Source organism: Pan troglodytes, chromosome 5, assembly GCF_028858775.2.
Source record: "Pan troglodytes isolate AG18354 chromosome 5, NHGRI_mPanTro3-v2.0_pri, whole genome shotgun sequence".
In the NCBI taxonomy this organism is placed as follows: Eukaryota; Metazoa; Chordata; class Mammalia; order Primates; family Hominidae; genus Pan; species Pan troglodytes.
This window is the reverse complement of record NC_072403.2, coordinates 157,755,335-157,780,630: the sequence shown is the minus strand read 5'-3', so window position 1 is coordinate 157,780,630 and position 25,296 is coordinate 157,755,335. Positions and strand designations below refer to the sequence as shown.

Below are 25,296 nucleotides of genomic sequence, written 5' to 3'. Positions count from 1 at the left end.
TCACTAATAGAAAAGTTTGCTTCAGATTGAGTCCTATGAAGTCCATAACTTTAAAAGATTGAATCAAGTTGGGAGGGCTGGAAAATGAGAAGGAGCAACTAGGGACAGGCAATCCAGGGGGGTACGCTGGCAACAAAGACCACAGGGAAGCTCTGCTTCGGTGAGGAGACAGTAGTGCTGAAGGTGGATCAACTACAATGTGGACTAATTTGTCTAATGAGGTCACTGATGACTTTAGAAGGAGCTCTTTTAATACAAATGTAGAGGCAGAAAGCAGATTGGGAGGGATTGCGGGATGAGCAGGAAGTCAACAAGTAGAAAAAATGCCCAACTGTTTCATAAACTTAACTGTGAGATAGAATCAGAATTGTAACCAGAACATATGAAAGCAGAAAGACATCACTTTTTTGTTGTTGTTCTGTTTAAGAGAAAAGATTCTTGAGCATGTTTAGTCTCCAGTGAAAAAAGGATAGACTGTTAAGATATAGGAGAAAGGATAATTTGTAATACAAGTTTCTTGAAAAGAAGGAGAATGTTGATGTATAGAAAGTAGAGTTTCATTGAAGTCAAATAACAGGTATAAATTGGGCTATTGAGCACAAAAGATATAAGCATAGGTGTTCTTATCTGAGAATGGGAGATCATAGTCATTCCAGAGAGGACAGGTCTGCCAGATGTGACTGTAGAAGTAGGTGACTCAAGTGAGGTGGAGAAGAAAAGATGCTAGAAGATGAAACAGTGAGACCTGAATTTTGGATGAGCTGTCCAAGCAGACAGTATGTAATATCTAGAGTTGAGGTATAGAGTAAATTAGGCACCAAAGTTCTTTAGTGAATGTAGGGTAGGGTTCAATAAATTATAGCAAAGGGTAGAGTTGGGATAACTGGGCTTCAGGGGGCTCAAAAAATGGAAGTTGTTACACAAATGAGAACTAATGCTCTGAAACCTGCATTTGTGGACCAGCACTCAAATGCAACACTCAAAGCCTTCACTCAAAAGGGCTGCTGAGAGATCAGTATGCTTAGAGGATAGCCAGGTTCTAATTAAAGCAGGGAAGTGAAGAGCAGTATTTCTACAAGAGGTAGAAAATATGAAACAATTTGTTTCATAAAATACGGGTTCCAGGGGGCGCCAGTGAAAGGTCCAGGAGTGAAAGGAGAAAAATTAGAGGGTAAACAAGCAGGAAGGAAGTGCAGGACAGTATGGGAATAACAGAACAGGCAAGGATACGTGATGAGAGCATCATGACCTAAGGATCATCTAGTCCTGTTCCCTCTCTGTGAATCCCCTGAATACATTTTACAGTCAGCCCTGTGTATCTGTGGATATAGCCAACCATAGATCAAAAATACTTGGAAAAAGAAAAATTCCATGAAGTTCTAAAGAGCAGAACTTGAATTTGCAGCATGCTGAGTTTACATTGAATCCACGCAAATGAAATGATGTGTAGGGATTATATGAGGTAATCTAGAGATGATTTAAAGTATACAGGAGGATGTGTGTATGTTATATGCAAATATGACATCATTTTATATAAGGGCCTTGAGCATCCTGGGATTTTGGTATCCACAGGGGTTTTGGAAGCAGTCAGTCCCTCACAGATACTGAGGGAGGACTGTATTTTTAAAGCAAATACCAAAGAGTTATTGAATGAAGAAGTAGGTGACTTATGGTGCAGCCCTGAGGCATTTGACAGTTATTCTTTATCCTGCCTGCACTTAGGAGCTATGCTGCTTCCCAGTCCCTCTCTCCCTTTCTTCCCACCCCTATAGTTTCTCCTTTCCTTTCCATAAAGATAGTCTTTCTTAGCCCTTCCTTTTTTCTCTTCTTTCTCTTCCTCTGGCCACAGCATCTCAAGGGCCACAGATGGCCTTTGTGGCTAAGAAGAGGTGGCTCACCCTTAGGTGACAGCATGCATCACAGTACAAGGAACTGGCATAAGAAAGAACTGCTGTGTCAGGTTTTGCGCAGAGAGGTTAAGGAAGTGATTGCTCTAGCTACCGGTAAACAGCACAGCCTCTACGAAACTGAGTCATTGAGCCCATCAAATCCAAACACCTGTTCATTTTATGGCAGCTTTCGTAGACACCCAGGATAGAGATTGGCACAGTTACATGTGCTGTGCTGTTGGAGCAGGGATATCGGTGTATAAATACTGTTTATTGTGCTCTCACTTCTCGCTGTCTTTCATGAGTATTGATGAACACGTGAATTAACTGAAGCATCTTTTAAAAAAAATTAAGATTATAGAATTTACTAAAGATAATTTCCCTTTTTATCATAGATGCACATGTAATTACATTTCCTTTTCTTAAACATAAGACTATTGTACCATTGTGCGGGCAAATTTTATCCCTCCTCGACGTCGTCACATTGCTTCACGCCATGTTTAGGTTGGCTCTTCACTGCTTTTTCTGTTACCATTTGTGTCTGCCACATTTGCCTTGTGCTTCCTGTTTCTTCTTCTGACTTCTGTCACATTTGTGGCCTGCTGTCTGTCACTTCCTCCTTGAAACATCAGCTTATTGTATTCTGAGACTTCACCCCTCTCTTGTGACTCTCTGAAACTTCCACATAAATGATCATATTGCCTATTTTGGATTAGTATGTAAATAAAGATGGCTTTGTGTAAATAATTAAGGCATTATTTTCAAATTTTAGAAACTACTAGTTCCAATTATTTCTAAACCTAGTTTTTTTCTTTATATTACTGTTGATTATCAAATCGTTGATCTTTAACAAGCAATACTGACAAGTAATTTTTTATTTAATTGAAATGTTTATATTATCTGAAATATAAAATTTATTTCTGAAATGGTTATTTCACTGTATTTATGTCAAGATTCTCAGACATAGCAAACTGTATATCGTACATAATGCTTAATCATATAGCTTTTTTGTGGATAAAAGATATTTGGAAAGCATAAAACTATTATTTATTAGTAGTAGACATTTTTAAGTAGTATTTCTTGGAAATAAGAGATTTTACAATGTAAGGAATGCTGTTGATTGACCATAGATATAAAATGAATACTGGGATCACAAATGTCCTGTTCGGTGGATGCACTTAAGTTGAAGACCATTTCTTCCCTAGCAACAGTGTGATGGTATTCCTAAATGACCTTTGGAACCTACTGAGCATCTCACAAAGTAAACAAAATTCCCCTTGCAAGTTCTGACAACTGCCAGGCATTTTGGATGGTGAAGTAGGCCTCCTGGCAGAACATATGGCCCACATGTCTTGTTCCCTGTGTCTTACATTTGGCTAGGTTTTATACAAAGCGTTTTGCCAGTGGAAACCCTGACCCTATATACTGGTCAAGAGTCTTAGATAATAAGAAATTTCCGTCCGGGAGAAAATAGATACAGCCACTACATAGTTATAGTGACAGCAATACAGTACCCTTCCCACCCACCACATGCTACACAATTGCTTTTTTTGTCAAACTTTTAAGTATCTGACCATCAACTGGCCTGCTTTTTAAAATAAATATTTTTGTTCAGGCTCTATCTCCATAAACTTTGACTCATTAGACCTGGGATGTGGTCCAGAAATCTGCATTTTTAGCAAGCATATCTCTTGATAATAGAGATATCTTATACAGCCTTTTTGTAGAGAAAAAAACTCTGTATCTCTACATTCCAACTCACAGAGAAGCCTAGCCATACTATGTGTAGAACTCTACATGTGGAATTCTATTGTTTTTTTTATTTGAATTTTTGCTCAATTATAAAGATCATTTGTGACATCTGACTCACACTTTTAAAATATAATTAAAATAAACATCTGAGTGAAAAAAACTGATTATGAAATTCTGAGTTTAAAATAGGAATAAAATAATTTGGTAAATATAATCCAGAAGTGATTATATTTAAATATATTTATCTAAATATTCTTATATACGTTTTATATAACATGAACATTAACTGGTAAATTTGGAATGCAGTTGTATATTTTTTGTTAAAATATGTCATGACTAAATATAATTGCAAAAAAAATACCATTTCTATTTCTGTTCACTGGCCAAGTTAATACTTGTAATTCTGAACTGTTAGCCTCATGTTAAAGTTAGCCATAGCTTGCAATAAATTGAACACACAGTAGAGACTTCTAAGATATAAACTAAAACTTATCTTTATGAAAAAATCATTTGTTGAGTGTAAACTCCATTAAAAGGTAGAGGACTTGTTCATGAGGTAAGGATGTTGTTTTATTCACTATTTTGTATGAGGCATTTGGAACAATACCTGGCATATAATAGGCACTCAGTAAGTATTTGAATGCATGGATGGATAACAATTGAATAGTCTGTGTAAACAATTGAATAGTCTAGAGTAAAGCCAAGCTACAGTGTATCTTTCTACACCAATACTCAGATTTTTACCATTAATATTGCGCCCTCTTTTTTCCCCAATAATAAGTCTTCAGTGCATGAAAAGTACTTCCTTCCTCTGAAATTACATCGGTAAAATAGGTCATCTCATTCTGGAGGGGAGAGGATTAAAATCTAGATCAGATGCTACTTGGTTGGTTTATTAGAAGAATTTTTTTCAGTCTACTGAATTTATGGCAAAGAAACAAAACTGAATTTTCTGTCATTTTAACACATTTAACAACTTGTAATTCAAAGTTTAGGTTCTCCACATTTTACAACAGGAGGCTGCAACTATAGAACACCTTATTCCAATCAGATTTAACTCTGTGATAAAAATAAGTTAGTGGCACCTGTTAGAGCAGATAAGAAGCCACATGACATTTCTGATCTTGAGTTGTGTTACTAAGTGACTTCCAGGCCAAACTTCATTAGAAATATTCTTTATTGGCCTTTGGCGCTAGTGGGTCTCTACTGTTTTTTCAGTGTGTTGACTTCCTGCCCCAAATTCTGGAGCTTTTAACTTTGTACTTTATTTTCCAGAAAGTGAAAGACTTCACTTTACTTCACTTCTTTATTTTTAAATATTTTAATTCTCCTGGCTGCTGACTTGAGCAGAAAACCAGGAGAGATAACAGCCTTGCGCTGACTGGTAACACTTTGTATGTCTCCCATCCGAGTTCTCTAGTTGACCTTAGAGAGAATTAGTGCCTTAGAGAGAAGAACGGCAAAGATACAGTCAGTGAGGGTAAAGGGCAGAAGCTGTGTCGTTATTCCAAAGCTGGACCTTGGTCATTAATGTTTCAGAAACATGAAGGAAAACCAAGCAATAAGCACAAAGTTAGGATTAGGGTGTGTGTGTGTGCTGAAGAGACTAAGGAGAAAGGATGGGAGTAAGGAAAGGGACAGTAATGTCAGAAGAGGACACAGGTGCTTATAGTTAAGTACAACTTTATCAACCTAATATATTAAGAGATTATCTAGCAGTTGTATGGGATTTCTGTTCCCATGTACACTCTTCCCTAATGCATAACATTCCAGCTTAACTTTGCATCTGTTTACTGCTGTAGCTAAATAATGAGTTTGCCAGAGGCTACCAGTTTACCTGTCTTGAGAATGTTCATACTGTGTTAACAGCTTGCACAGGAATAGATTGGTATCCACATTAACTTTTGTTACTTTTTTGCTTTTTTGCAAGCAGCCTTGCCTATATGTAACCCATTCCCTTTTTCCTGTTTTAATCTTATCTTTTTTTAACAATGTGAATATTTGCTTTCTATAGCAGTAACCACATTGAATAGTCTTCTCAGAAGCTGGCAGATTTGAACCCAAGTTTATTTACATATTTAAGATAGAAGAAACATGAAAAAGAGCAGTAGAATGTGTGTAGTGCGCATTAAGGCGGTATAAAACATTCATTTCAATTGCCAAACCAGCAGATAAACCATCCTTTTATGTTTTTCTCCATATTCTGTAACACGCGTTAGAGTGTTATGTATTTGGAGACAAGGGAGTGTATTTTTTCATCTTTGTATATCCAGTTCCTCATATGGTTCTTTGTTAACTGTCAAATGAAATATTGTATATATTTATGGTAGTATACAACATGATGTTTTAATATATGTAGATATTATGGAAGGATTGAATCAAGCTAATTAACATACCCATCACTTCACATACTTAACCAATTTTTGTGATAAGAACATTTAAAATCTGCCTTCTTAGCAGTTTTCAAGTATAGTTGGCCCCCCACATTTGCAGATTCTGCATCAGCGGATTCAGTTAACCACGGATAAAAAATACTCAAGAAAAACCCAGCAACAATAAAAAATCACAATACAGCATATTTAAAAAACACAAATTTTTAAAAGACACTATAATAATTTACGTAAGATTTACATTGTATTCAGTATTGTAAGTAATACAGAGATGATTTTAAAGTATACAGAAGGATGTGTGTAGGCTATATGTAAATACTATCATTTTATGTAAGGCACTTAGCATCTGCAGATCTTGATATCCAATGGGGATCCTAGAACTCCCCATGAATACCAAGGGACAACGGTATACAATACATTATTATGTACTGTAGTCACCATGCTGTATAATAGATCTTTAGATCTGTTCCTTCTGTCTAACTAAAACTTTGCACCATTTAACCCACTCCCTTCCCCCACAAACTCCAGCCTCTGGTAACCACCATTCTGCTCTCTGCTTCTGTGAGTTAAATGTTTTTAGATATCCCATATAAGTGAGATCATGCAGTATCTGTCTTTTCTGTGCCTGGTTTATTTCAGTTAGCATGGTGTCTTTCAGGTACATAGATGTTATCTCACCTGACAGGATCGATTTACTGTCAGGTAAAAACATATTCCATGGTGTATATATAACCTGTTTTAAAATTTATTCATCAGTGGATGGACACTTATATTGATTCCATGTCTTGGCTACCATGAATAATGCTGAAATTAACTTGAGATTGCAGATATCTCTTCCACATGCTGATTTAATTTCCCCTGGATATATACCCAGAAATAGAACTGCTGGATTGTGTGGTAGTTCTATTTTTAATATATTGAGAAACCTCTTTACTATTTTCCAAAATGGCTCTACTAATTTGTATTCCCAATAGTGTACAAGGGTTTCCTTTTTCTCCACCTTCTCACCAATACTTATCTCTTGTCTTTTTTATAATAGTCATTCTAACAGGAATGAGGTGGTGTATCTCAGTGTAGTTTTAATTTGTATTTCCCTGATGATTAGGGTCGTTGAGCACCTTTTCCTAGACCTGTTACCTGTTTGTATGTCTTCTTTTGAGTAATATCTTTTCAGGTCCTTTGCCCATTTTTTACTCAGGTTGTTTTCTTGCTGTTGAGTTGTTTGAGTTTCTGGTATATTTTGGATAATAACTCCTTATCACATGTGTGGTTTGCAGATATTTTCTTCTTTGCTGTAGATTGTCTTTGTTGATTATTTCCTTTGCTGTGCAGAAGCTTGTTAACTTTAATGCGATCCTATTTATCTTTTTGCTTTTCTTGCCTGAGTTTTTTGGGTCATATCCAAAAAGTCTTTACCAAGATCATTGTCAAGTAGTTTGTAGTTTTGGGTCTTATATTTAAGTCTTTAATCCATTTTGAGATGATTTTTGTATATGCGGTGAGATAAGGGTCCAGTTTTATTCTTTTGCATGTGGATAACTAGTTTTTTCAGCACAGTTTATTGAAGAGACTGTTTTTTCCCCATTGTGTGATCTTCTTATCTTTGTTAAAGATTGGTTGACTGTGTAAGTGTGGGTTTATTTCTGGGCTCTCTCCTGTTCCATTGGTCTGTATGTCTGTTTTTATTTCAGTAGCATACTATTTTTATTACTGTAGTTTTAAAATGTGTTTTAGAATCAGGGAGTGTGGTATCTCTAGCTTTTTGCTCAAGATTGCTTTGGTTATCCAGGGTCTTTTGTGGTTCCATATGAGTTTTAGAATTGTTTTTCCTATTTTTCTTTGTCTGTTTTATGTTGCCATAACAGAATATTTGAGACTGGATAATTTAGAAATAAAAGGAGTTATGGCCAGATGCAGTGACTCATGCCTATAATCTCAGTGCCTTGGGAGGCCAAGGCAGGAGGATCACTCGAGGCCAGGAGTTCAAGACCAGCCTGGGCAACATAATAAGACTCTGTCTTTACCAAAAAAAATTTAAAAGTAGCCAGGTGTGGTGGTGCACACCTGTAGTCCCAGCTACTCGGGAGACTGAGGTGGGAGGATCACTTGCGCCCAGGAGTTCAGGGTTGCAGTGAGCTGTAATTACACCACTGCACTCCAACTAGGGTGACAGCACAAGACCCTGTCTCAAAAAGAAAAAAGGGGATTATTTAACTCCTTTTTCTGTAGGCAGGGAAGTTCAAGGAGATGGCCCTTCTGGTGAGGGCTTCCTTGTTGCATGATAACATGGCGGAGGTCATAGGGGTAGCAGACAGGTACAAAGAGAGAGCAACAAAAAGGAGGAAACTTATAACAGCCTGCCCTCATAGGAGCCAATTCGTCTTGCACAAGAGAGAATTTACTCACTACCAAGAGAATGGCACCAAGTCATTCATGAAGGATCCACCCCCATGACTCAGAACACCTGCCACTAGGCCCCACTTCCCAAAACCTCTATGCTGGGTATCAAATTTCAGCATGAGTATTGCTGAGGACAAACTCAAATCATAGCACTATTTCTGTGAAAAATGTCATCAGAATTTTAATAGGGATTGCATTGAGTCTATAGATTGTGTTATTTAATATTTATGTAACAATATTAGTTCAGTTCATGAACATATGTCTTTCCATTTGTGTTCTCTTTAATTTTTTTATTAATGTTTCATAGTTTTCGTGTACAGGTCTCTCACCTTGATTAAATTTACTCCTAAGCATTTTTTTGTGACATTATAAAATATTTTTTCTTGATGTCCTTTTTGGATAATTGATTGTTGGGTATAGAAATGCTACTGATTTTTGTGTTTCTATTGTATCCTGAAACTTCACTAAATTCATTTCTTTTAACAGATTTTTGGTGGAATCTTTAGGATTTTGTATATATAAGATCATGTCATCTGCAAACAGTTTAACTTCCTCCTTTGCAGTTTGAATGCCTTTTATTTCTTTTCCTTGCCTAATTGCTCTAGCTAAGACTTCCAATACTATGTTGAATAACAGTGGCAAGAGTGGGCATTTGTGTTTTGCTGATCTTAAAGGAAAAGCTTTCAGCTTTTCACCATTGAGTATGATGCTATCTGGTAGGCTTGTCATTTATGGCCTTTACTGTGTTGAGGTACATTCCTTCTATACCTAAGTTGTTGAGAGTTTATTAAAGTATGTTGAATTTTATCAGATATTTTTTTCTGCATATGTTGAGATGATCATTTTTTTTTTCCTTTATTCTGTGGTGTATCACATTTATTGGTTTGCATACGTTAAACCATCCTTGCATGCCAGAGGTAAATCCCTGTTGATCATGGTGAGTGATCCCTTTTAATGTGTTGTGGAATTTGGCTTCCTAGTATTTTGTTGAGGATTTTTGCATGTTTTCATCAGAGACACTGGCCTGTAATTTTGTTTTCTTATAGTGTTCTTGTCTGACTTTGATATCAGAGTACTTCTGGTCTTGTAAAATGAATTAAGAATATTTTCTCTTCAGTTTTTTATAAAAGTTCAAGAAAGATTGGTATTAGTTCTTCTTTAAATGATTGTTTAACTTTACCAGTGAAACCACTAGTTCCTATGCTTTTCTTTGAGGGGAGACTTTTTATTACTGACTCAATCTTGTTACTACATACTGGTCTTTTCAGATTTTCTGTTTCTTTGTGATTCAGTCTTGGTAGATTGTATGTTTCTGGGAATTTATCCATTTCTTCTAGATTTTCTGATTTCTTGGCGTATAGTTGTTCATAAGTCTCATGATTCTCTGTATTTCTGTGGTATCAGTTTTAATGTCTCTTCTTTCATTTATAATTTTTTAAATTTTACTCTTATTTTTTCTTAGTCTACCTAAAGGGTTGTCCATTGTGTTTATGTTTTCAGATAACCAACTAAGAATTTCATTAGTCTTTTCTGTATTTTTTTTTCTGATCTCTATTTCATTTATTTCTGCTCTGATTTTTATTATATCCTTCCTTCTGCTGACTTTCGGCTTACTTTGCTCTTCTTTTTCCAGTTCCTTGTGGTGCAACATTAGTTGTTTATTTAGAACATTTCTTTTTTTTATGTAGTTGTTTATTTATATAAGCTTCATTATTAGAACTGCTTTTGCTGAATTCCCATACCTTTTGTTATGTTGTATTTCCATTTTCATTTGTCTCAAGATATTTTTAATTTTTCCTTTTAATTGTTTCATTGACCCAATGAATGTTCAAGAGCATGTTATTTAATTTCTATATTTTTGTTAATTTTCCAAAATTCCTCCTATTATGGGTTTCTAGTTTCACTCCATTGTCAGAGAAGATACTTGATGTAATTTCAGTCTTGATTTTGTTTTCGGACTTGTTTTGTATCCTAACATATTCTGCTAGGAAAGTAGGAAGTAACTAGATTGGGACAAAATGGTTCAGAACTGTAGTGGTTGGAAGGGATCATTGAGCACTACCACTGAACTGGCCAGTCTTTGATAAAAGCAAATGCTCTGTTCTTTTCTTACGTAGAGTTAGCACTACGGTACTAGAAATGTTGATTATAAAAAATTTATTCTACATTTTTTTTGAACTTTTAGTAAGAAACAAATTAATCAGTGGAAGGATTCATAGTTTTCCTGGTATTTCACTTGAAATAGCTTTAAAAGTAAGACCTTGCAAGGAACATGGATGTTTTTGTCTAAATTCTGAAATGATCACCTTTACACTAATTTCCTATTTTCTCTTTGCTCTTGTTTGAGATAATTATTAGACTGAAATAGGTTCTTTGTAGTACATTTCTAATCTTGCAAGTACACTTGAAAGTCTACATACCCAGAGAAAATAAGTGTAGAATCATGATTTTAGCATGAGGATTTTAAAACTTTTTCCATTATTCTATCTTGCTGGCTTAAAATTAGTACAGCTTTCTTTCTTGTTTTGTTTATATTTTTACCTTTGAATGTTTCTTCATGTAAAAGTGTGTTGAGAGGATTGAGGGAGAGGGTTTATGCTGCTGTGGAAATATTTTTCCTTCTTTTTGGTTAAATCTGCTCCCCCTTGTGGTATAATCTAGGTCATTATAGTGCTCATATTTAATATCTCAGAAAGATAATAAGTTCTTGAGTGTTTACTCCTTACCAGATGTTAGGCTAAATGCTTCGTATACATTTTCTCATTCAATCATCACAGCCACCTTTGGAAAGAGATATAATTATCATTCAGCCCTATTTGATAGATGAGGAAACACACAGGATTAGAAACTATAACTAGTGAGTTGCAGAACTATGAGTTGAACTTAAATTTGTCTCATTCAAAATCCCATAACCTTAATTTCTCTGTCATACCATCTCCAAGAGCACTCCAGAAGGAAAACTTTCTCATTGAGGGCTATAGAAATACTTGTACTATTTTCCTCATTTTCTTATTTCTCCATTTTAAAAATCATTTTTTCACTTTCATCCTCATCTGATAGAAATGGTTATGGAAGATGCAAAAAAAAACACACACAGTTTTAAGTGTCTAGCTTTGTATGAATCTGCCTCATTCTAAGTGAGCATCATTTGTACCTCTGTCATTGTTTTTGGTAATACCCTTGCAAGAAAACATTCTCCATTGGTTGGATCCTTCACTGTTTGCTTACATTGGGAGTTTTGATTCATTGTATTCTTAACATTTCTAATGACATAATATCTGAAGAAAGGGAGAATAAATGAAGAGTGTTTTAAAATATCATTTCTGCTAATCTAATGTAACAAAATTTTGTAACTATAAAACCTGCCTACTTAACTAAAAGATCTTATGTTCAGGGTCATAGCACTTAATGACTTTCTGGCATGCTTTTACATTCAAATGTCTGGGTGTAAATTAAATGACTTCTACATTTCGAGGCTAAAGAAAATTTCCAGCAAACACAAAATGAAAAAGAGTAAACACATATGCACCTGATAATTTGTTTTGATGCATTTATAGTTTTGATAATAAAAAGTACTTTATATTGCTTTTCTTTTCTGTTCTTAACTAGATTTTTTAGTAGTAATGTGTATTTTTTGTGTGTGTTCAAAGGGCAGCCATTCTACAAAAGTGGAAGCTGTGGTCAGAACTCTGATGAAAATACAGCTTAGAGATCCAGGGGCCAAAGCACTCGTTTTCTCAACGGTATAATCAACATTTTCATCCTCAATATTAATTCGAACTGATTTTCCCTCTCTAATCAGTTTACAGCTGAGAACTAATTTTTGATGTTTACTCTTAGATTTTTTTCCCCAAATCCATAAGATAGAATTATTTTTAGAGAAGATAGAATTATTTTTAGAGAAATGTGATGATGCTTCACAAGGCAATTTGTATAGCTATATTTCATGATTTTTTATTAGTTTCATTTAAGGATTTTCTTAGTTTAATATTTTTAAAATTGGAATTTCTGACTTTGAAAGTCTCATTTCACAAAAATTTGGCTTAAAAAAAGAAAATCTACTGAATAAAATGTTGAGTAAAACCCCTAGTTTTCATTTTCGAAAACTAAGTAACTATATTCCAGTATGCACTCCATTATGTATTTTCTACTGTTTGTTTATCTTAATTACATTTTCAAAACCAGCATTTGATGCAAAAAAAAAAAAAACAAAAAAACAAAATTAGTGTTTCAGATAGAGCTAAATAATATGGATGGTACTACATTTGAGGGTTTTGGTTTTGGTTTTATTTGCGTAACTCCAGTATAAAAGTCATTTTGATTTATTTCCTTTTCAGATACCCTTAGATAAAGGCTACGTGTAAATATTGGTTTTCTTATTGTTTTATGTGTTCTAGTGGCAAGATGTATTAGATATTATTTCAAAAGCTCTTACTGACAACAACATGGAATTTGCACAAATCAGTCGTGTTAAGACATTTCAGGTATGTTAAGATTTTACTCCAGTTTTTGTAGTAGATACAGTTGCAAATTTAAACTGCTGTTAACTAGCTTACTTACATTTATTGTCTCATGCCATATAAGCCACATAAACAGGGTCTGAGTTCTTGATTAATTATAAAGTGAACATTTAAAAGCAGAGACTGCAGGTATTTTCAGCATATAACAAGACCATTGGTTTTTTAAAGATCTCCCAACTTGAGGTTCTTTTTTTTTTTAGTACAGGAAAAGATTGCCTATGATATACCTTTTGAATGGACAGGGGCCTCGCACCCCAAGGATTAGTTTCTAAAGTCACTGTCAGGCAGAACTGCATGTGGTCACAGTTATCCTTACATCATGCTCAGCACAGTGACAGGCGTATGACCTCAGGCACACACAGAGACCAAATGAAAATTTAGCAGATTCATGTCTCTTATCTCACATTCACTCTAGCACATTCTTTCTTTTTCTCTTTTTCCTCTAACCTCATGTAGTTTAATTTGCATGCATTACATGCATCTGTCTTGTGATTCCTCTAGATATTACGAAGAACAAGAGAGCTTATATGATACTTTTCTTCATAATTAAAATCAAGCGACAAGTTTACATTTTCTAAAGTTGGTAATTTTGCATTTAAGTTTCTTAGCTGTTACCTTTCACAGTAGTAATAGATAGCATTAGACATCTTTAAAGTGAGCTATTACATACTGCTCTTATTTTAACTGATCCAGCTAAAATTAAAATGTACCTTTCTTTTTTAGGAGAACCTTTCAGCATTTAAACGTGATCCCCAAATCAATATTTTGCTGCTGCCCCTGCACACAGGTTCTAATGGATTAACTATCATTGAAGCAACTCATGTTCTCTTGGTGGAGCCCATATTGAACCCTGCCCATGAGCTTCAGGCCATAGGGAGGGTGCACCGAATTGGACAGACAAAGTAAGGACTAAAATTAGAATCAGTCACATTTGCTTCAGTTTTCTGAGAAACCAAATCAGTATTTAAACTCTTCATTTATGTTCATCATAGCCTACTTGTTTTTAATTACTTCCTTAGATACTACATTTTTTAATTATTTATTTTATAACTTATTTATTTATAACTTTTTAATTATTTAATTAAAAGGCATGAGATTTCCAACCCTCCCTTCTCTCCAAGAAGCAAACCCCCAAATTGTCCCAATTTTTTTCTTCCCTCCCACAAAAACCTTATCACTTTATCCAAAAAAAAGCTTGTTAGAAATACTTAAGACAGCTACAAAGTTGAAGGCATCCATCATGCCTTTGAGGAGAATGGAGTTTTGATTGTCTAAAGTAGTCCCGTGTTTAAAAGAAGACATACCTTGTACATGACTGAAAATAAATGGCTCCTTTTAAAATTCTTAACGTTAGGAAAAGACACCCCCTAGGTCAGCTCCAAGAGATCATTAGATTCAGTTTAAGGCCCAAAGCAAACCTAATAATGAATATTATTATATGGCATGTATTACCTTTATTCATATATCAGAATAGACAGTTATCTTTGATAAGGCCTGCTAAATGTATTACCTTCTGGATGTTAGAAGTCTTTGATGTTTAAAAAAGAAAAAAAACACATCCATAATAAGCACTTACTAAATCAGTATTTATTGAGCACCTACTGTATGTCAGGCATTATTCTAAATACTGAAGATTCAAATTGAATGATACATAATTTATTTCCCCAAGGAGGTCACTGTGTAGTACAGGAAGCATGACTTAAAGTGTTGGGGTAGAATGTGCAAAAGTATAATGATAAAAGGACTGTGTTAACAAAAGAAGGTAATGATCACTCGGGCCCTACAGAGTCAGGAAAGACTTTATGGTGTTAAGTCTTGAAGGAATAATTATTTCAAAGTTGGCTGGAAAAGGGTATTCACACAGCCCAAGAGAGTTATATATGCAAAAATACAATGGTGGGAAATGACATGACATTTCTAGGGACTGTAAGGAGTCTGGAATTGTTGCAGTATAAAGTATGAGAAAGAGATCATCGGCAGGAGATGAAGTCTTCTGTGTCATACTCAGAAATGTAGACTGCCCTGTAAGAAGTAGCGGGGAGAGAAAATACAGGGCTTACTTGAAAACAGGAAAGAGACATGTTTATTAAACCTCTTAACAAATAGGGCAAAGTAACTGTAATAAATGTGGGCTTGTTCTAACATACCACCAAGTGGCATTTAAAATGCAGTCATGTCTTACTTGTTTTTTGTTGGTTTTCTTCTGTGTTTTTAAATATTGATTTTTTGTCCTACCAATGTTCTTTTAAAGCATAGGCTGGACTAGTCTCATATTTAAAACCACGAGTCCAAAAGGCCATTCAGCATTACCCAACAATCTTACTATGCCTCCCAAGTCAATATGTTTTTTTCTACTTTCTGAGGAGTCTGTCTTAAGTCTGTCTTCTTCCTCCCCATGGCGATCTTGCCTCATACAGGGGAAACATATACAATCAGATTAGAAGTACCTCATCTTTCCATCATCAACTTGAACAGTCTGCCTGCATCAGTACTCACATACTTTTTGGTAGATCTTTATTGAGTATCTTCTGTGTGCCAGGCACTGTTTTAGGAACATGAGATGTCCTCATGGAGTGTGATTCTAGCTGTAGCGGGGTTGGTAGACAGAAAGGTGGTAAACAATAAACCTAAGTACAATCTGGACTATGTTAGGAGCTGGAAAAGTAGAGCAGGGTGAGGAAGTAAAAGTGCAGTGTTTGGGCAGGAAGGCATGCAAGGCCTTATTGAGAAAGTCTGAGCAAGGACTTGAAAGAAATGGGAAAATGGGAAAGTTAGTCATGCAGCTATCTTGTGAAAGAATGTTCAAGTAAACAGTGCTTTTGGTGCAAAGGCCCTAAATCAGGAGTGTGGTATGTTAGAAGAATAGCAAGGAGCTACAGTTGCTAAAAGGGAGAGAAGCAGGAATTGAAGTGAGTGGGCTCAGTGGGGAGAGGGATTACATTGGGCCCAGGAAGCCACTGTGAGGACGGTGCTTTTGCCCTGTGTGAAATCGGGAGCCATTGGAAGGCTTTGAACAGAGGCTTGGCATATCTCACTTAAGTTTTAAAAGAATCATTCTGAGTGCTGTGATAGGGTGGGAGTGAAGGGGAGCAAGGGAGAGTAGAAGCAGGGAGAGTCTTGGAGGCTATTGCAGTCATCCTGGTGAGAGCTGAAGGTGACCTGACCATGGCAGTAGCAGTGCACATGGTGAGGAGTGGTCAGGTTCTGGATATATTTTGAAGATAGAACTGATAGTACTTTTGGACAGACTAGACATGGGGTGTGAGAGGGTCAAGGATAACACCATGGGTTTTGGCTTGGACAACTAGAAGGAGGAAGTAACCTTCAACTGAGCTGGAGAAGTCTACAGGGTAGAGCAGATTTGGTAAGGGAAGAACAGACATCCAAATGGAGATTTCTATTCTGTAACTAGATGTACAAGTCCATTAAGTCACGAGACTGAATGAGATTACCTAGGGGTGAGTTTAGATAGAGACAGAGTTTAGATAGAGGACCATGGACTAAACTCCAGGGCACCAAAGTTCAACTGTTCTAGGAGAGGAGAAGGAAGCAGCAAAGGTAACAAATAAAGATCAAGCAGTGAGTTAGGAAGAAAACCAGAAGACAGGAGTGTCCTAGGAACCAAGTAAAAAATGTACCTCAAAGAAGAGGTTATGGTCACCTGTTTCAAGTGCTATGAAAAATGTCAAGGAAGATAAGGATTGAGAATTGATCATTAAATTTAGCAACATGGAGATCAAAACCAGGTTAAGTGGTAGAGGTGACAGCCTGACTTTAGTTTTGGAGAAAATGGGATTTTGTGTATTTCTTATTTAACAAATATTTGTATAACAAAGAGAGGTTAGGTAACTTGCCCATGGTCAGGCAACTAGTAGAAGCGGTGGCAGATTTCAGGCACAGCCATTCTGCCTTCACAGTACAAGCTTTAACCATAGTGCAGTGCTGCTTCTGTGTGGCTGGTAAGGCTAGTATTTTGAGGAGTTTTGCTGCAGAGAAAAGGAAGAGAATGAGATCGAGAGAGGTTTTTGTTTTCCTTTCAAATGGGAGAATTAGTAAGAGAATGATTCATTAGAGACAACAAAAACTAGTGAGGGAGGAGAACAGGGAGAATGCTTGACAATGTCCTTGAGTAGGCAAGAGGATATGGGATCGAACACTGAAGTGGAGGAAGGGGTTGGTAGTAGGCAGAAGCATGGATATGTCATCCAGTAATAAGCAGGAAAGTACCTCATATGCCTTCCCTTTTATTACAGCAGAAGTGTCCCTTTTCTTTCAAAAGCCATCCATTCATTTGTCCTGGACTCCATTCCTTCTCATTTTTCAAGGACAGGTGTACATTTCCCTTGTACAGGTTGAGCATCCCTTAACTGAAATGCTTCAAGTGTTTTGCCTGTAGGATTTTTTCAGATTTTAGAATATTTGCATATACATAGTGAGATATCTTAGGAATGAAACCCCAGTCTAAACATGAAATTTATTTATGTTTCATATACAAATTCTACTCATAGCCTGAAGGTGATTTTATATAATATTTTAAATAATTTTGTGCACAAAACAACGTTTTTAATGTGTTTTGACTGTGACTCATCACGTGAAGTCAGGTGTTGAATCCTCCACTTGTCACGTTGGCACTCAAAAAGTTTTGGATTTTGGGTTTTTGGTTAGGGATACTCAACCTGTCATATATTACCCCATAAATATGTCTTAATATTATCCATCTTTAGAAAGAAAAAAACACTCTGATACATCCTACCTCCATCTCTACTTTTTTAACTTTTTTATCCCCCATTCTCTGTCAACCTGTCTGGTTGATTTTCTCCCCACCATATCACTGAAGTGAGACTTATAACATTTTTAGTGACCTACTTCTTGCCAGTGGTCTGAGGGTTCTTTGTCTACACCCCTTGGATGAATTTTTCCAGTCTTAGGGCTTTAGGTAGCTTTTACAGGTTGATGACTCTCAGGTGTATATCCCCCAGTCCAGACATGCCCATATAGCTCCTGTCCCAGGTGCATATATCCAGTTCTAGCTCTGCACACATCTCTGGACTCACCTTGGATACCTGTCTAATAGGTATCTGATAGGTTTCACATGGACAAAACAAAACTGTGTTGCTTCTGCACTCTCACTCCCACCCTGAGCTTTCCCCATCTTATAATGTGGCACTGTCATCTGTTCCTGCCCAGATCAGAAATCTCGGACTCTTCTATATTTTTCTTTTCACATCTCACATGCCAGTCATCTTTTAAGTTTTGTCAGCTCTACCTCCAAAAGATATTCCAAATCTACTTGACTGCTATCTCCACTGACACAATCATAGTGCATCCACCCTTACTTACCCAGATGACTACAGGACTTCTTAACTGGCTTCTCTGGTGCTCTTCTTGCTGAGCAAGAAGTACATCCTCCACACGGTTGCCAAAGGGATTTCTAAAGTACAGTCAGGTATACATCACATCATGCATACAAACCCACCAAGGGCTTCCCATTATAACCACGATAAAATTCAAATGCTTGGTCACATCCTGGAAGGCCCTGTGTGACCTGGCCCCTGCACATCTCTCCACCCTTATTTTCACCTCTCTCCCTCGCTTACAGGATGCTTCTGCCATGCCAGCCTTCTTTTGGCCTCTTGAACATGTTATGCTTGTTCCAGGCATATTCCCTTCCCGGGGACTGTGTATGTATGTGCTGTTTCTTCTGTTTGGATATTCTTCCTACTCCTCCTTTGCCTACTGGCCTCATTCCCATCACTCTTTTTTCAGTTTGCATGTCAGCCTCTTCTCCCAGCATTATATTTACTTGAAACCGTCTTACTCTTTTATGTGTTTATTGTCTGTCTCATTAGAATGTCAGCTCATGGAGATTAAATAGTTCATTTTATTCGCTGCTGAACCCCTCCCAGCACCTGCCACAAGTGGGCACCAACTGACTGATGAATATAGCATATAAAATGTGAAGTCGGTTTGTACTGATTTGTTTTACTATGTTTTTAAGCTTGAAATTCTTCTGTACCTTTTAGACCTACTATTGTACACAGATTCTTAATTAAAGCAACAATAGAAGAAAGAATGCAGGCAATGCTGAAAACTGCTGAGAGGAGGTAGGTAATAATTTACCACAAGTAGAAGGGGGAAGGTTTTCCTGTTAAAAGTTAGTATCTTTAGAACTTCTTCACTTAGATGACAACGAAAAATATAGCACAAATACGTTTTTAAAAGCAAAGTCTGACGTTTTGCCTTTTCACTGTTTCCCAGTCAGTGCTCCAGACTTTGTATATTTGAATTAATTTATTAATTATAACATGTAAATATAAACTATCCTACATTCCTTTGCCACATTGGATCACTTTCTGAGGCTGGGAGTTCTAAACCAGCCTGGCCAACACGGTGAAACCCCGTCTCTACTAAAAACACAAAAATTAGCCAGGCATGGTGACACGCACCATAGTCTTAGCTAGTCGGGAGGCTGAAGCAGGAGAATCGCTTGAACCCTGGAGGTGGAGGTTGCAGTGAGCCAAGATCGTGCCACTGCACTCCAGCCTGGGCAACAGAACGAGTCTGTGTCTCAAAAAAAAAAAAAAAAAAAAAAAAAAAAAAACTTGTTAAGGTTAATTGTGGTGTCAATCCAAAGACAGAACAAAAGCAGAGAGACTAAACCAGTCTTAATTTTAAAAGCTTGACTCTGGAATCATAGAACTTTCTAATATTTATGGTATAATTTATTTAAATCTTTTTGAAAACATAAATCTTTCTACATCTTTAGGAGGTAGGTAGGATTGGATGGTACCCAAGGAAGAGATTATTGCCTTAGAAGGGATTGTCACATAGCAAAGAAGCAATTTGAAACTAGAAATTTTCTTCCATTGATGGTTTCTGGGAAGGAAAGAGGCTTCCACAAGGGCCTTTTTACCTAAAACATGAAGGCTTTTTAAAGTTCTTGTTTTCCTTGTGTATCAGACTTCAGTGATTTTTATTTAGGTTGTTTTAATAAAATAGCAGTTACGAGTTGTTTGAAATTCTCTTGAAACAAATTAACTTCAGGTGGTAAGAAGGTAATTTGTAAGGTGAGAGCCTTAGTAGCAGTAGTCAAGGGTTTTATTCTTTGTTCTATTAATTGCACAGAGAAAAAACACTTTGACAAACCCTAAAAGTAATATATAGAAATCTTCACTTTGACAAGGTATAACAAAGATTTTATCACTTGCTTTCCTCTGGGAGTTTCTTATATCCCAATTACAAAAACTTAAGAAAAAATATGTGTCTAGTTCATATTACTACAAATATAATTGCTGATGGCTTGGGGTTTCTTTCTGACTGTGCTCATTTGGAAAACCTTGCAGTCACACGAACTCATCAGCGAAGCATTCAGAGGCCTCTGTCTTGACTGTGGCTGACCTGGCAGACCTATTTACCAAAGAAACTGAAGAGCTTGAATGAACTACACTTGATTCATTCCATGGACTTTAGTGTATTAATAAACTTTCATAGCTGTAGAGCAAAGTTACAAGTTTTAAAAACCCAGTAGATAACAGTAACACTGTTCCTAGTTGAATGAATTTGTTTATTGTTCTGGTTATACAGTGGCCTAGTACTTATTGAGTCCTTTTCAATATACTGTTTCCAAAAGATCTATAAAGATTCTTAATTTTACACTCCTAATAAAACATTTATTTTTTGTCCCAAATAGTATCTATATCTGACGATGCAAGGGAATTAAGAGAGGTAATGTGTACTTTTCTTATGATAAGATCACTCATAAAAACAGTTGGAATAAGAAAGTAAACTAGTCTAGTTTTATATGACCTGGTATATTCAACAAACATAGATCTCAGTTTTGGAAGGGCCTTCAGTATCTTTAGCACATGATTCACCAATATCTTGTTAGTAATATTTTAAGTAGATGGTGAATTATATTAACCCATTTTTTGAGTAGGCTTATACCATAACTTTACACCTAGTAATTTTGCGGTAATACAACTCCTTACAATAAGTTAATGTTAGACAGTTATTTCTTTCTTCTGCATCTTGCTACTGAAAACAAAAACAATGAAAATATTCATATTTCTATTATGTGTAAAGTGGTGTTAGTGTAAACAGTTAACTCCAAATAGATTTTTTTAATGTATTAATGATTACCTTAAAATTATCTGCTTTCCCTACTCTTAATTTTTCTTATTGTTAAAGTTTTTATATGTTGTAAGATTGATGTATCTGTAAATATTGCAGTTTTTATGATTTTGTTTTATTATAACATGGAAATATGGCAGGGGTTTTTTTTAATCATTATTATACTGATGTCTTGGATTCTTTTTCTTTCCCATGTTCTTGTGTAACTAGACTTTTTAGCCAGTGATATCTGAATTCATGGTAGAGTTGTTATTTCACTCCAGTTGTTCCTCCCTTAAGCACGAGTCTTTGACCTTTTGAACAAGAGAATGCCATGTTCACATAAGCGAATCGTTGCAAGTGATAATAACCAAGTGTTTCTTCTTCTGTGAGGAATTAATGGACTTTGAAATTGCTGAATAAGGAGTAGCTTGTTACATCCTAGCCATTTGATGTAATACAAATGTTCTTATTTGGCTTCCTTTTCTTTGAGCCTTCAGAGTTTTAAAGGACCCTCTTTGACCCTCAGGACTTATTAGCTCCCAGTTAGCTGCCTGGAAAACTCATAGAACCATTCCCTGGATCCCATTTGTCCGAGAGGCTTTGGTGCTCAGTTAAGGTGCATTTTCTTACTCTAGGTTTATAGAGTGATGTAATTCAACTGAAGAAAACACACACATGCTTTTGGTGCTTATTCTTCAGTTAAAAGGAGGTATCCATTGATTCTTTTATATGAAATTAAATCAAACTGTTATTTTTATAGCTCTTCACATATTAAAAAGAGCTTTCCTGTACATTTACGTGTTTAATTTACCCAACAATCTTGTGAAGTTGATATAATTAATGTCTTTCCTGTTTTAAAGGTAGAGAACTGAAGTTCAGATATATTGAAACTTTCTTAGGACATGTAGCAAGTAAACAGTGGAGCCCAGGTCCCCTGACTCCATATCTTACATTCTTTTACTAATAACATGTCATGCTGAGATTCAGAAGGCCCATGCTTATAATTTAAAAATGAGACTATTTCAGTATTTCTTTGTGTTTGTTTTCTACTATTCCTTTCTGAGCTATGTTTTAGAGAAAACAATTTGATATGCTTCAATTTTGTAAAATCAAATTACATATATATAAAAAACCTATCTGTATTAGACAAAAACTGTTTTTATTTATTTCTGTAAGATATCAATTAAATAAATATTTTAGTGGAAATGAAAATTGTGGAATTCTTTGATTTCTGAGCCTTAGAACATATGGGGTTTTTTGGTTTTTTCTTTCAACAAAAGATATCAAAATGGCTAATACTATAGAATCCCATATTTTATATACATTTATTACATCTTAAAAACAATTGTGACAGTTTCCAATTGTTCAAAACAAATACAAATCTGATCCTCCATTTTCTTGGCTGCAAACAAAGGATTTTTTAAGTTTTCTTTCTCTATTATTTTATAGCCTCTGAAATATTACTGTGTTTAGAAGTAGTTGTTTGTAAATGGGTGCTATGCTAATGAACCAATGAGACAAAATGAGATAGCCGCAATTGTTAGAGTAGCCCCAGTCATTAAACTTAAATGTGTTTGGACCTGGAGAATCATTTTCTGTAACATGATTCCAGATGAGTTTACTAGAACTAAAAAGATACATACAATGTAAAGTGCATATACCTAACTTCATAGCCTTTTTGCTTCAAACCCAGATAGCTCTGCTATGTTTATTGCAGCATCACATTTCTGTTTGTATGTGACCTGAGCTGAATAAGCCATGCATGCATTCAGTTTTAGGAATTGTTATCTTTCATATCACATGAACAACAAACTAAAAATCTTAACATGATAATTCAACATGCAACTACTAATACTTTACAAATAATGATCAAACCAACTACTTACCTAAATATTTAGGAACTGAATTTAACAATGCAAGATTAATCACCAACGCAAGCTATCCTGTCAGGTGGATAAAGTAAGAAATCATGTCTTTTTAATCTGCTCTCATTTAATAGCTCTTCCAATGTGCTTAAGTTATTTACGTTTATTAAACGACGAGACAACCTTTCAAAAATGCAGAGATCACCATGCTGAATAACCTCAGGCTTAAGTCGAATAAAAGGTATCTTTCAATTTTTCTAGAATTTAGCTAAACAAAATCCCACAATGTGCCATTTCATAATTTTTAACTGGCATACAAATGCAAAAATGGAATGTAAAAAAAAAAATGAGTGTAAACCAATTAAATGAATTAAAAACCAATGCAAAAACAAAAAAATGCATTACAACAGTATAGTTTACAATTACAATAGTAATTGTAAAAAGCAATGCATTTTAAGCCTGTCTACTCTGATAAATGACATCTAGTCAGTAAGACTTCTTCAAAGTGAGATCAGTTAACAGTTTTATAAAATTTTCTGTTTACAAGAATCTCTGTGTACCTCTGTTACATTGTGAAGCCCACATGAATGCTTATCACATGGAAGGGTCGAATATGAACCACTTGCAAGCCTTCCCTTAGAGGAAGGCTATGTAAGTAATTGATAACCCCAAAGGGAGTTCAAGCCTTATGCTAGGTATGTGGTGTTGCCTCTGAGTTACAAAACAGATAGTATCACATACAGAAAATAGCACGAGTACTTGGCAGAGGCCAAAGTTGCCATCTCCAGCCTTCCCCTGTCTTCAGACAGCCTTTTCAGGGGAATGTATAGCTCATCTTTGAAGAGTAAAGGTCCCCACACCATCCTTGTATCTTCATCATTTAATGTCAGTGACTCTCAATACTGATTTTTGGGGACTGACTTTGTTATCTTGAAACCAAATTTTTATTGCAGCTTATGCTGCTTTTCCTGCAAAATAGAAATTAAAAAACAGCCTCCATTATCTGTATAATGATCTTTGTATAGGTCACTACTATTACTAAAATCAATAAATTTTTCCCTGCTTATCAAAAAATCAGCCTTTTTTAAATGGTCTACCTTTCCAAACCCTATTGTTACCTTTGTCTCTCCAGTAAACCTGCTCTTAATGCTCCACACCCCCGTAGATAGCCTATTAGAGGAGCCATTTGTCCAAGGACACATTTTCGACCTATGGGATCTTCCCAGACCTGTGATTTGTATATGCACACAGTTCTGATTACTGACCCTTCCAGTGTTCTAATGAGCAAACATTTGTGCTCAAATTTCCTTAGAAATCATTTCTGCATATTTTATTATTTATTTAGGATATACTTACTGAAATTACCTGTGGTCATTTTCTGCCAAGACTATTTAATTAACATTTACTGCATCATGTCCCTAATTCTTTACCCAGAACCGTAAGGCACCTCATGCCTCTTCTGATCTCTTGGCTTCCCATAATCAAACAACTGCTATCTCCAGTTATTTTTCCAGAGCCTTTGTAAAAATTTCCATTAACTGAGAGCATCATTGCCTGTTGATAATGTTGAGTGTATTTTCCTTTGTCACAGAATTATGTCTTCTTTGGTAAATGCAAATCTGTGTTTTAAACAGGAATGCATTTTAGTTTCTGATCTTTATCAGAATGTTTATAAGTGAATCCGCTATTAAACTGTGAAAGCATCAGTGTGGAATGTTGTATTTACCTAAAACTTCCACAGTGCTTTTCACTTCTCAAGTCCGTAATTATAATCATGTTAATGTTTATATTCTGCAACTGACCATTTTCTACCCTGCACTCAGATTTGCCTTCCCAGGTTTTCTGCCAGCATGATAGGGTGCAAATAAATACTTTACACCTCTGTAAGAGGCACTTCTGTCTTTTTAATAAGTTGTTAATGATGACTCAAGCAGTCATCTCGTTTATGCAGTGATTTATTTTTAAGGGATTACTATTTACGCATGCAGGAGAAGATTTAGCAAGTTTCCTTCTTAAAATGGCTTTTGCCTTTCAAGCAAGATAAAGATCTCTACTGAGTAAACCACCTTTTTTTTTTTTTTTTGAGACACAGTCTCTGTTACCCAGGGTGAAGTGTAGTGGTGCCATGACCGCTCACTGCAGCCTCAACTTCTCAGGCTGAGGTGATCTCCCCACCTCAACCTCCCAGGTAGCTGGTACTACAGACATGCATCACCACACCTGGTTAATTTTTTGTAGAGACAGCATTTCGCTATGTTGCCCAGGCTGGTCTCGAACTCCTGGGTTCAAGCGATCCACCTGCCTCGGCCTCCCAACTCCTGGGTTCAAGCGATCCACCTGCCTCGGCCTCCCAACGTGCTGGGATTAT

General features: G+C 35.9%; 1 protein-coding gene across 10 annotated transcripts in view; it reads left to right on the top strand.

Annotated features, from left to right (window-relative positions):
* SHPRH (SNF2 histone linker PHD RING helicase) overlaps positions 1 to 25,296 on the top strand; it is a 124,969-nt gene that overhangs the window by 59,852 nt on the left and 39,821 nt on the right. For 8 of the 10 annotated variants that reach the window (XM_001172976.7, XM_054686381.2, XM_063813558.1 and 5 more), the window contains 5 exons: positions 12,082 to 12,174; positions 12,829 to 12,915; positions 13,675 to 13,853; positions 18,975 to 19,055; positions 20,295 to 22,275. The exons of 1 other annotated variant lie outside the window; for it this stretch is intronic. In XM_001172976.7, coding sequence (XP_001172976.2) covers positions 12,082 to 12,174; positions 12,829 to 12,915; positions 13,675 to 13,853; positions 18,975 to 19,055; positions 20,295 to 20,391 — 537 coding nt within the window. In that variant the 3' untranslated portion in view covers positions 20,392 to 22,275. Of the gene's footprint in view, positions 1 to 12,081; positions 12,175 to 12,828; positions 12,916 to 13,674; positions 13,854 to 18,974; positions 19,056 to 20,294; positions 22,276 to 25,296 lie in introns of those variants that run through there. One more of the 10 variants, XR_001718796.3, reaches the window with a different exon arrangement.